The sequence below is a fragment of the Dipodomys merriami genome, unplaced genomic scaffold, assembly GCF_024711535.1.
Source record: "Dipodomys merriami isolate MVZ:Mamm:240054 unplaced genomic scaffold, mDipMer1.0.p SCAF_307, whole genome shotgun sequence".
In the NCBI taxonomy this organism is placed as follows: domain Eukaryota; kingdom Metazoa; phylum Chordata; class Mammalia; order Rodentia; family Heteromyidae; genus Dipodomys; species Dipodomys merriami.
Window position 1 is genome coordinate 1,366,788 of NW_027204571.1, and position 11,644 is coordinate 1,378,431.

The 11,644-nt window shown below is 41.1% G+C and overlaps 1 protein-coding gene across 2 annotated transcripts in view; it reads right to left on the bottom strand.

Annotated features, from left to right (window-relative positions):
- LOC138840954 (CAP-Gly domain-containing linker protein 1-like) overlaps positions 1 to 6,723 on the bottom strand; it is a 48,758-nt gene extending 42,035 nt beyond the window's left edge. Inside the window, exons 1-4 of one of the 2 annotated variants that reach the window (XM_070041406.1) lie at positions 5,754 to 6,723; positions 3,572 to 3,688; positions 1,602 to 1,659; positions 1,022 to 1,105 (exon numbers count right to left, since the gene is read on the bottom strand). In XM_070041406.1, coding sequence (XP_069897507.1) covers positions 1,022 to 1,105; positions 1,602 to 1,659; positions 3,572 to 3,688; positions 5,754 to 6,668 — 1,174 coding nt within the window. In that variant the 5' untranslated portion in view covers positions 6,669 to 6,723. The remainder of the gene's footprint in view (positions 1 to 1,021; positions 1,106 to 1,601; positions 1,660 to 3,571; positions 3,689 to 5,753) is intronic. The other variant, XM_070041407.1, reaches the window with a different exon arrangement.
- Between the last annotated feature and the right edge of the window lie 4,921 nt (positions 6,724 to 11,644).

Here is an 11,644-nt window from a genome sequence, read left to right on the forward strand (position 1 = left end):
GAATAATGTAACAACAACAACAAAAAAAAATGTAACAGAGATAAGTGCTAAGAGAGAAAAAATGAAAGAAGGGGAAAGACATGCAGATCTTAGAAGTAGCCCCTCTGAGATAAGTGACACTTAAGTAAATATATGAAACAAAGGAGGGAAGACAGAAAGGCAAAGGCAAAAGCTGTGGGGCAGAACCATGACTGAAGTGTCCCTATCACCAGGAGGTGGATGTGGCCAGAGTGGAATGAGCAAGGGGAAGGACAGTCTAGGTTGAAAGCCTCCAGGCAATGGGGCTTGATGAGGGTAAGACAGAGTGAGATGGGAACCACTGAACAATCTTGGGCAGAGAAGTGACATGATCTGACTGCAGCTGTGATTTTAAGAGGCAGCAAGAGGATCCATGGAAAGTTCAGGAACAGACTCGGCTACAGAGCCTTCCTCAAAATAAAATTCTAAAAAAGATAAAAAGGATCACTCTATCTGCTGTGTTGAGTACAGAAGGAAGTGGGAACAAAGACAGGAAGTGAATGGTCAGCTGTTAAGGTTACTCATATATAAGACCCTTTTGACTCGGATCAAAGATAGCGGGAGTGGCCAGGTGCCAGTGGCTCATGCCTGTTATCCTAGCTATTCAGAAGGTTGAGATCTGAGGATCATGGTTCAAAGCCAGCCCAGGCAGGAGATTCTTATCTCCAATTAACCACCAGAAAACTAGAAGTGGCACTGTGGCTCAAGTGGTAGAGAGCTGGCCTTGAGCTGAAGAGCTGAGGGACAGTGCCCAGGCCCAGAGTTCAAGTCCCATGGCCGACAAAAAAGAAAAGATAGCAGGAGTGATGGGATGTGTTAAATTCTCTTTTTGAAAACAGAAACGAGGACTTGCTGAGAATTGCAGATCTCAAATATTATATAACCATAATGAGTGAAGCAGTTATGCCTGTACAGTAGATCTGTTATTCTAACAAATGACAACTATCTCAATCCTAGCAAACCTACTGTACATAATCATTAGTCACCAGAGAAATCTCCTTACCTGTTAAATTTTCTTTCAACTTCTCCAATTCAGAAGACAGCATGTTAAACTCTTCTTCCTTTTTGTGTAATTTATTTACAGTTTCTATTTAAGATAAAGTTGAAAGTTTAATGTGTTTCATATTTAAGTCACTAGAACTTGTCTGACTTACAACCCAATCAAATCATACACTTGTGAGACCTAAGAATACAGGAATACTAAAAAGTCCCATTAAGAAGCACACCTGTGTACACCACCAATGAAGCAAGTAAGCCTCTCTGCCACCTCCCCACAGCTGTATGCCAAACAGGCCCGGGCATGCCTTTTTCACATATCTCTTATTCCAACTGAAATTCAAGAGAGCTGTCAATGATGAAAGCTTAATTAATACATTCCCCAGGAATACTTACATTTTAATATGGGAAAAGAGAAGAAAGAATGAGGAGTTTGAGGCTTCTGGAAGCCTATGGAATGCAATATTCCTGCGTGCTGAAAAATTTAGGACTGTAAGACTTGACTAAAGGTAGTGTCTATTCTGCACTCAAGAGAGCAGCCACAGTGAGAGCAAGACATGTTCTGTTCTGACTTCAGTAAAACATACCTTGCATACTTTTCTGAACAGTGACTGCCTCTTCTGAAGCATCAGCAAACTTTTCTTTCTAAAGAGAAAGAACCAGATATTCACAATATAAGGATTTCAAAACATTAAGATAAAGAGTGTCTACTGGTAATAACTACAATACTATTTACTTTTTGTGGCTGATTTTGTTTGGTTAAATTAACATACTTAACTAATTAACTACCAAATGCATACAGTGCAATGCGCATATATGCATTTATAATTTGTGCATGTGCTGTGTATGAGCATGCATGTATGCCTATATACACATGTATGAACATGTACGCTTGCGTAAGTATACACAAGTACATGTAATACAGTGGTGCATGTGCAAGCTTTGTCATGGTGCTGACCCTCTAATAGCGACCTTCTCTTCAGAAATCTTCCTGAGACAACAGAGTTCTGGATTTCTGCCCCCCTCCCCCCCCATTTTTTCCAGAGCTGAGGACTGAACTCAGATCTTGTTTACTTGGGCCAGGCAAGTGTTCTTCCACTGAGCTAAATCTCCAATGCTGAATTCTTTATATTTCTGAGAAGTTTTATATCCTGAGAAGCTTGAACTAGATTTGAGTCTTAGTGTAGTATGAACATGAGTCCACAATTTTTTAAACTGAAAAGGTTCACAGGTTAAGGGCATCAAAACACAGAATGGCGATTCCCAAGCCAATTTTTCCTCAAAATTTAATAGCAAAAATATTATATACCAGACACATCAGATAAATAGAATTTTGAATTTTACTTAAATAATTGAAATAGCTACTACTGAACAACACAACTATATGATTACCACTGGGTTTTTTTGTGTGTTTTTTGTTGTTGTTAGTGGTGGTGGTGGTGGTCGTGGGGCTTAAACTCTGGGCCTGAGTGCTGTCCCTTAGCTCTTCAGCTCAAGGCAAGCACTCTACCACTTGAGCCACAGTACCACTTCTGGTTTTCTGGTGGTTTATTGGAGATAAGAGTCTCACAGACTTTCCTGCCCTGGGTGGCTCTGAACCATGATCCTCAGATCTCAGCCCTCTGAGTAGCTACAATTATAGGCCTAAGCCACTGGCACCCAGCCACTAAGTTTTTGTTTTTTTTTTAAGGTATTCACCTTGATCCACCACTGTCATTAGCAAAAATATCTAGTAAGTTGAGAAATGCAAGGTAAGTGGAGGAAGTATGGTTTCTCCTATCTAGTTTCTCTGTAAGCTTGTATCTTTCCTCTCCATGCTACAGGGGGACCCACAGTTCACTATTCACAATGATCAGCCTTATACAAAGTTGGGTTTTGATGTAAAAAAATTGGAAAGGAAAATGTTGAGAAAAGATTTTTAAAAAATGTCTCTCTAGGAAAAAAAAATGTAGAAAGGAAAAGTAATTTCCTAAGGTATAAGACAATTAAGCTTTAAATACATGATATAACATCCTGCCTCATCAACAGATTGCCCTGAGTCCAAGATGGCGGGTGTGGGGAGTGGGGTGAAGAGATGGGAGTGGGGTGCCTGGTCCCCAAAGTCAACATGAATGAAACCCAACCATGCTGGATGTGTAACTGTGATTGTCTGTGTTCAGTAAAACTGATCAATGACGTTTCAAAGCAGTGCTCTATCAGAGGCAAGGAAAAGATGAAAAGAAGAAAGGAAAGTAATACCTACCTTTACTGCTAGTGAGTCCTGATCAGATTCCCCTGAAGGTCTGTTTGGTTGTTTGGCTGGTTTTTGTTTTATGAGACTGGGTCTCACTATGAAACTGAAGTTGGCCTCAAATTCTCGATCCTCCTGTCTCAGCCTCCCAAGTGCTAAGATTACAGGCATGCTCCCACAGGTATTTATCAGTCAGTAACTAATGTACTCAATTTAAATCAAGATTTTGAAGGAGAAAAGAAATAGCTGCAGTATCTCTTTATGGACTTTTTTTTAAACAGGAAATAGCCAGAAACCCTGATTTTCAGATACCCAACAGGTACTTACCAAAATATGAAGTTCTTTTTCCAAAGCCTCTTTGACTTGGCTGACTTCACTCAAATTGTCCTGAAGGTTAGTAAGCTTTAGCTCTTGCCCCTGGAGCTCTTTGGTAATGCTACTAGCCTAACATACAGAATTACATGGTATAGAAGCAAATGAATGAAAAGGAAACAAAAAAGAATGATAAAGAAAAACAAACAAATGTAAAAAAAAATCTATGAGAAACAAACACAACAAAACAAAACTGAAAGGAATAAAAAGTTTTTTTTTTTAATTCTAAGAATCCAGTAACTTTTTAAAGAATCAATTCTAGATATGATTGTCTAATGGCTATTTTTAGAAAGTTAAAGATACATTTCAATACTTGGCCCATTTATTTCTAGAGTTCAAAAATCTTAATGCTGGGGATATAAAGAGCCATGCTTGTTAGCATGCTCAAGGGCTCTAGGCTCATTACTCAATTCCCTCCTCCCCAAAGTCCTTAAGATAGAAATGGCGGGTATATTATAAGAGTATTTTTTTTTTGGGGGGGGGGGTCAGTCATAGGGCCTGAACTCTGGGCCTGGGCGCTGTCCCTCAGCTCTTCAGCTCAAGACTAGCGCTCTACCACTTGAGCCACAGCACCACTTCCAGATTTCTTTGCTTATGTGGTGCTGAGGAATGGAACCCAGGGCCTCATGCATGCAAGGCAAGCACTCTACCACTGAGCCACCTTCCCAGCCCTAGTGGTCTGTATTATTCACCATACTTTTGGCATATAAAATATTTAAAATTTTTAAATATACTAGAAAATAGCCATCAGAACTCAGTTTTCATTAATTTTTTTTGGGGGGTCGGTTGTGGGGCTTGAACTCAGGGCACTGTCCCTGAGCCTCTTTGTACTCAAGGCTAGCACTCTACCATTTGAGCCACAGCACCAATTTTCAACAGTTAAATGGAGATAAGAGTCTCACAGGGACTTTTCTGCCTGGACTGGCTTTGAACTGTGATCCTCAGATCTCAGTTTTCTGAGATCTGGGCCTGAGCCACCAGCATCCAGCTCATTAAATCATAATATGAAAAAGCAGCCCAACCATCAGCTACAGAGTCTCTTCTGATTAACTTTTGTTTTAACTGGTATTTCAGAATCACATGAGGAAATCAGAGAAAAATTTCCTGTAGCTAGTTTTGCTATTTGTCCTCATCTGTCCATCGTAACACTTCCATCTCTGCCAATAGAGCAGCTTGTCTTGCAGAAAGCTCACAACAGTCAGCATCAGAACAAGTACCTCAACTAGTGACAGGACTGGGAGAAAAACCTCAATCAAGTGACTTTCCTTAAAAGCACTTGTTATGCTATCAGCGAAAGTTCTGTATGCTGCCCCATGCCTTGACAAAATGTACTTAACCAGTTGTCCTTCAAATACACTTTTTTTTCTGTCCCAGTGTCAGGACTTAACTCAGGGTCTGGATGCCTTCCCTTAGTGTTTCTGCTCAAAGCTGGTGCTCTACCACTTGAGCCATAGCTCCATTTCCCAGATTTTCCTCAAAAAGAGGATATTGTCTTCAATGTGGCATGGAAGAAACTCCAATGAAAACAAAGTAGGAATGCAAAAGCCACTGGGCTCTTGACCTTTCATCTGCTGTGAATGTTACTCATCACACTGTGTTAATTTACAGTAGTTGAAAACAGAGTTCTTATTACACTTTTATATGATGTGGGTGTAAACTAAAGAAATGACTTCATATGATTTTGGTGTTTTTTTTTTGAAACACAGTCTTGCTGAATAATCTGAGTAGGCTTTAAATTTACAATCCGTTTGCCTCAGTCTTTTGAATGCTGGATCACAGGCATGAACCACCATGCCAGCCAATCTTATGAATTTCGATGTCACTCACACATTTACCTTCACACCAGGGTCTCTGGGACATTAAGCTTAAACAGAGGTCAACCTCACTACCCAGGGATAAAGGAACCAGATTCTAGGACATCAATATAAATCCACATCTGATCAGACCATTATTTTCTCTAATCTCCTCAGATGAAACCATATTGAGATCCTTAGAAGATACTCAACTGGATGGGCCATGCAATTTGTTTCCATGAAATCAGCAATTTGGGGTGAATGACCTCAACTCAAAAGTAACAACGCAAAACAAGAATAACAACAGAAAAGAAAAGAAAGGATGGAGGATTGTCAATACAAACCTTGCCACTTTCGGCATTCTTTTCAATCTCTAAAGTTTTAATCTGTTTCTCAGCTGCCTCAAGCTGCTGTCTAAGGGTCTCAATTTCCGATTTACCTTCGGAACTGGCTTTCCGAAGTGCATCAAGATCCAAGAGCTTTTCTTCAGCAGCCTTGAGCTGTGATGTAAAATTACCAATGACTTTGGCTTGTTCATTGCACTTGGCTTGCAGAACCTCTAGCTCTTTTACCTTTATTTCAGCCTCCTGCAATTTGTTTAATGTGTCTTCCATTTCCACTAGATGCTGGTCTTCGGCTTTGTCCAGTCTAGATTTGATGGCCTCCAGGTTGTCCTCCTTTTCCTTAATGATTGCCATCAGTTTAGACTTCAGAGCTTCTATCTCTTTAGCATGAGCAGACCGTTCAGAGTCTTGTTTATTCTGCAGACTTTCTATTTCATGCTGGTAATCTAGTCTCAATCTCTCTATTTGTGTCTTTAACTCAGCAAACTCGGCCGTCTCTGTTCCAACCCCTTTGCTAAAGGACACCTTCAGCTCCTCCATTGCCTGCTGGTGGGATGCGATGGCGGTTTCTAGCTTAGACTTCCACAGAGCTATCACATCTGAGTTCTCCTTGTTAGCATGGTCAAGCTTGCCTCTCAAGGACTCATTCTCTTTGGAAAGCTTCTCTGTGGCTACATGCAGAGCCTTTATTTCCTTCTGAAATGTCTCTTCCCGAGATCCAAAATGATCCTTCAGTGAAGTTATTTCTTTCTGGTGGTCAGTATGGGTGGATTCTAACTTTTCTTGCAAAGAGCTTATTTCTTGCAAAAGGGACAGCGACATATCCACATCTCCAACAGGTTTACTGGACTCTAGCCTTCTTCGGAGCTCAGCTACTTCCTGTCCTCTCAATGCTAGGTCTTTTTCTAGTTCCATTATACGAGACTTTTCTGACACAGTAGCCACCTATTAACAGCAGTCCAAAGAAAAAAAGTTCATTTAAATAACAAAGCACTGATAAACTTTCTTTTGACAGTGAAGATCTTTACAAACTTAATGTTGTTTTTTTCTCTGGGCCTGGGTGCTGTCCCTCAGCTCTTCAGCTCAAGGCTAGCACTCTACCACTGGAGCCACAACGCCACTTCCAGCTTTTTTTGCTTATGTGGTGTTGAGGAATTGAACCCAGGGCCCCATGCATGTGAGGCAAGCACTCTCCCACTGAGTCACCTTCCCAGACCAAACTTATAAATGTTTATGAATTAATCACTGTGACAATGGCTTAAGCCCAATTCTGGTAGCTCCAATTTAAAATTACAAACTTCGGCAAATTTCTACAACTTTGAGATGCTTAAAAGAATCTAAAAATGGATACTGAGCTTAATTTACTCCAGTAATACTTGCTTTTCCTCTAAAGAAGCTGAAGTCAGGAAAGTAACCATTAACTGATAGTAAGATAACACTTCCCAGTTATATCCGCTCCTTACTTGGCTAGTTTTTCTACTCCTCACTGCCCAGGCTGCATAAATGCTTCTGTACCTGTGCTTGATGATGTACTGGCCACATACAACCCTAAGGACTAAAATGTGGCTCATTTCATCTGATGTGACATCAGGTTTTGAGAACATAAGAGAAAAAAGAACTATATATATATATATATATATATATATACACACATATATAATTATATATGTAGATACAGGTGTGTGTGTATATATATATATATATATATGTAGATATGTACACACACACACATACATATTTTTTCTTTTAAAGCCAGTACTGAGGCTTGAACCCAGGACTTCTCACTCTCACTTGGCTTTTTTGCTCAAGGCTGGCACTCTACTACCTGAACCATATCTCCACTTTTTTTTTTGTTGGTCATGGGGCTTGAACTCTGAGCTTGGGTGCTGTCCTTGCGCTCTTCAACTCAAGGCGAGCGCTCTACCACTTGAGCCATAGTGCCACTTCTGGTTTTCTAGTGCTTTATTAGAGATAAGAGTCTCACGGGGCAGAGGCGGGGGACGGGGGGGGGGGGGGGGCGTAGTCTGGGAAGGTGCTCAGTGGTAGAGTGCTTGCCTCACATACATGAGGACCTGGGTTCGATTTCTCAGCACCACATAAGCAGAAAAATCCAGAAATGACGCTGTGGCTCAAGTGGTAGAGCGCTAGCCTTGAGCTGACAGCGCCCGGCCCAGAGTTCAGGCCCCACAACTGACCCCCCCCCACCAAAATAAAAAAAGCACACATCTCCTTCAGCCGGGTGCCAGTGGCTCACGCCTGTAATCCTAGCTACTCAGGAGGCTGAGATCTGAGGATCGTGGTTCAAAGCCAGCCCAAGCAGGAAAGTCAGAAGACTCTGATCTCCAATAAACCACTGGAAAACCGGGAGTGGCACTGTGGCTTAAGCAGTAGAGTGCTCGCCTTGAGCTGAAGAGAGCAGGGACAGCGCTCAAGCCCAGAGTTCAAGCCCCACGACCGACCTAAAAAAAAAAAAGTCTCATGGTGTTTCCTGCCTGGGCTGGCTTTGAACTGTGATCCTCACATCTCAGCCTCCTGAGTAGCTAGGATTACAAGTGTGAGCCACTGGTGCCCGGCTATCTCCACTTTTTTTTAGGGTTATTTGGAGATAAGTCTCTTGAGTTTATTTGCCTGGGCTGTGTCCAAACTGAGATTCTCAGATCTCAGCCTTCTGAAATAGCTAGGATTATAGGTATAAGGCAACTGCATCTGATACCTTATTAACAATTTTAATGTTAATAATCTTTTCATGATGAAATTGTATTTTAGATAAACTATTATTAAAATTTCAACTGTGGCCAGGTGGCAGTGAATCATGCCTGTCATCCAGCTACTCAGGAGGCTAAAATCTGAGTATTGTGGTTCGAAGCCAGCCAGAGCAGAAAATTCCCCTTAAGACTCTGATCTCCAATTAACCACCCAAAAACTGGAAGTAGCTCTGTGGCTCAACTCAAAGTGGTAGAGAGCTAACCTTGAACAAAAGACCTTAGGAACAGTGCCTGAGTTCAACAGACCCTGAGTTCAAGCCCCACGACCACCACCACCAACAACAAAGTTTTCAACTGTACCTTACCGAACAGTTAATGTGGGTAGTATAAAATCATAAATTCTGCACATGTGGCTGGAATGACCCTTCCATTGGCTAACACTGGTATTACTATCATGTACTCCAGTGAATAATATGCTGCCCATAGAATAAAGGCCTCAACTGGATAGAGAATTACTAACTTTTCTTTAAATGACAAAGAAGGACTACTTACCTGCAATAAGCATTAGAATCGTACAGAAGGACTCCTTTATGGACTTTATAATTGTATCAGCATTTTGATGTCTGTACCTCAACCTCATTTCCTAACCCAGTGGTTCTCAACACTAGAGTATATATAATCACCTCAAATGTACACCTAAAATGCAAAGTCCCATATATTACCACATATTTTTATTCTTTTTGAGATCTGGAGGTTTTTAAATAAACACCCCCGAGCTTAACCTGCATATCATTTTAGTCTTAGAAAATTATTCCCCACTGCTACTGAGGCAATTAGCTCAGTACATGGAATACATGAAAAAGGGTAGCTTCTGGTATTAAAATCATTTGATTGACCTGGGAAATAAAAGGGAACACAAGTAATTCATAAATATCAGTGATCCCAAATTTCAAGGATCAGAACTACTCCAATTTCAGACTCCTCTCCCACACTGCCTATATTGGGACAGAAAATACAGACAAGTTTTCTCTGCCCAGGACACACATTCTAATACTGATAAGACATCTAGGAAAAAGAGGACAAAAAAGTATGAGGGTCTCTGAAACTGCATAATCAACCACTCAGAATCCTAGAGCTGAATAAAATCACTGTTCCTCAGGGTCATTATAGAGGCTTCAGGTTAAAGGTGTTAATTAATTCTTATGCTATTAATTAAGGGAGTAAGAGTCCACAAGTTTGCTGCCTAAATAAGATACAAATAATAATAATAATAAAAACCCCTGCACCTGTCATCCTAGCTACTCAGGAGGCTGAGATCTGAGGACCGTGGTTCAAAGCCAGCCTGGGCAGGAGAGACTGTGATACTCGTATCTCCAATGAACCACCAGAAAACCAGAAGTGGCACTGTGGCTCAAGTGGTACAATGTTCACCTTGAGCTGAAGAGCTGAGGGACAGCGCTCAGGCCCAGAGTTCAAGCCCCACAACTGACAAAAACAAAAACAAAAACAAAAACACACTGCTGCAGTCCAGTGGGGGTACTAGTTCTAGGTAACAAGGCAAATTGAGAGAATGCCAAGTAAAAAGTAAATGAAAATATTAACACGACTCTTTTGTGGGGACAGTACTGGGGTATGAACTCAAGGTCTCATGTTTGCTAGGTAGTAAGTAGCTCTACTTCTGAGCCATGCATCAAGACCTTCCTGCACTGGTTATTTTGAGATGAGGTCTTGGTTTTTGTCTAGGAGGCACCAGTACTGCACAATTTGCCTATTTTCTGTTTGTTTTAACAGGGATGACAGGCATGCACTACCATGCCTACCTTCTTATTTGAAATGGAACCTCGAGGACTTCCTGCCCAAGTTGGCCTTGAACTGCAATCCTCCTGATCTCAGCCTGCCATGTAGCTTGGATACCAGGCATATGCCACCGCTCCTATTACTGATGAGAAGGGGTCTTAAACATCTGTCCATGCTGTCCTCAACACAACCTTCCTAATCTCCCAGGTAGCTAAGCAACCAAGCAACATGAATACCTATCTTTTCTTTTCTCTTCCTTTCTTTCTTGTCTTTCTTTCTCTCTCTCCTTTCTTTTTTTCTTTCTTTCTTTTTCCAGTCCTGGGGCTTGAACTCAGAGCCTGGGTACTGTCCCTGAGCTTCTCTGTGCTCAAGGCTAGCGCTCTACCATTTGAACCACAGCACCACTTCCAGCTTTTGCTGTGTATGTGGTACTAAGGAATTGAACCCAGGGCTTCATGCATGCTAGGCAAGCACTCTACCACTACGCCACTTTCTTAGCCCCAACATGACTATATTTTATGTGGCATTTTCACATATGTAATAGCACTTCTTTTTTGGTAGTACTGTGGTCTGGACTCAGGACCTTATAGGCACTCTCTCCTAACTAAGGAACAGCCTAACTAAGGAACTACACTTCAATTTGAAATTTTATTTTCCCTGCCATTGGTCAAAACTAAAAGGCAAGAGGCATAGCTTATTCTTCTTCCTATTTCTACAGCATCAAGCAATGTTCATAAATTGTATTCCCTGGCTAAAAAGAATTTTAAGCACCTCCTAAGAAGGAATGGAGTGATATGAAACTTACCATGGGTCACTGGTTATTTCATACTTGGCAATCTAAGAATGAATACCAATAACAGAAGACAACACAGGGCTTTTTTATGGGAAGATGTAAGTTTTAATTTTAAATAGTTGGTTGAGCCATGTCTTAGATAGATGCCTTTTTATCTAAAGCAAAAAAGAAACCAGGTGCCAGTGGCTCACGCCTGTAAACCTAGCCACTCGGGAGGCTAAGATCTGAGGATCATGGTTCAATGACAGCCCTTCTTGCTTGTGAAAATCTTACCTCCAATTATCTACCAAAAAGCCAGAAGTGGAACTGTGGCTCAAGTGGTAGAGTACCAGCCTTGAGTAAAAAGTCAGGGATAGCGCCTAGGCCCTGATTTCAAACCCCAGGACCTGCACAAAAATTAATTAATTAAATAATAAAAAGAAAGCATCAAATTTAGTTGCTGACAAAACTAAGATATGGGAGAGGAGTTTAGAAGTGAAAAGCACAAATATTTTTATGTCATCATCCAGTTGCATCAAAGGATCTACACATCTTATCAGTCCCTTTTATTTCCCAGATCAACTTTTTGGGTCTCAGACAATGAAGAAACAGCACCA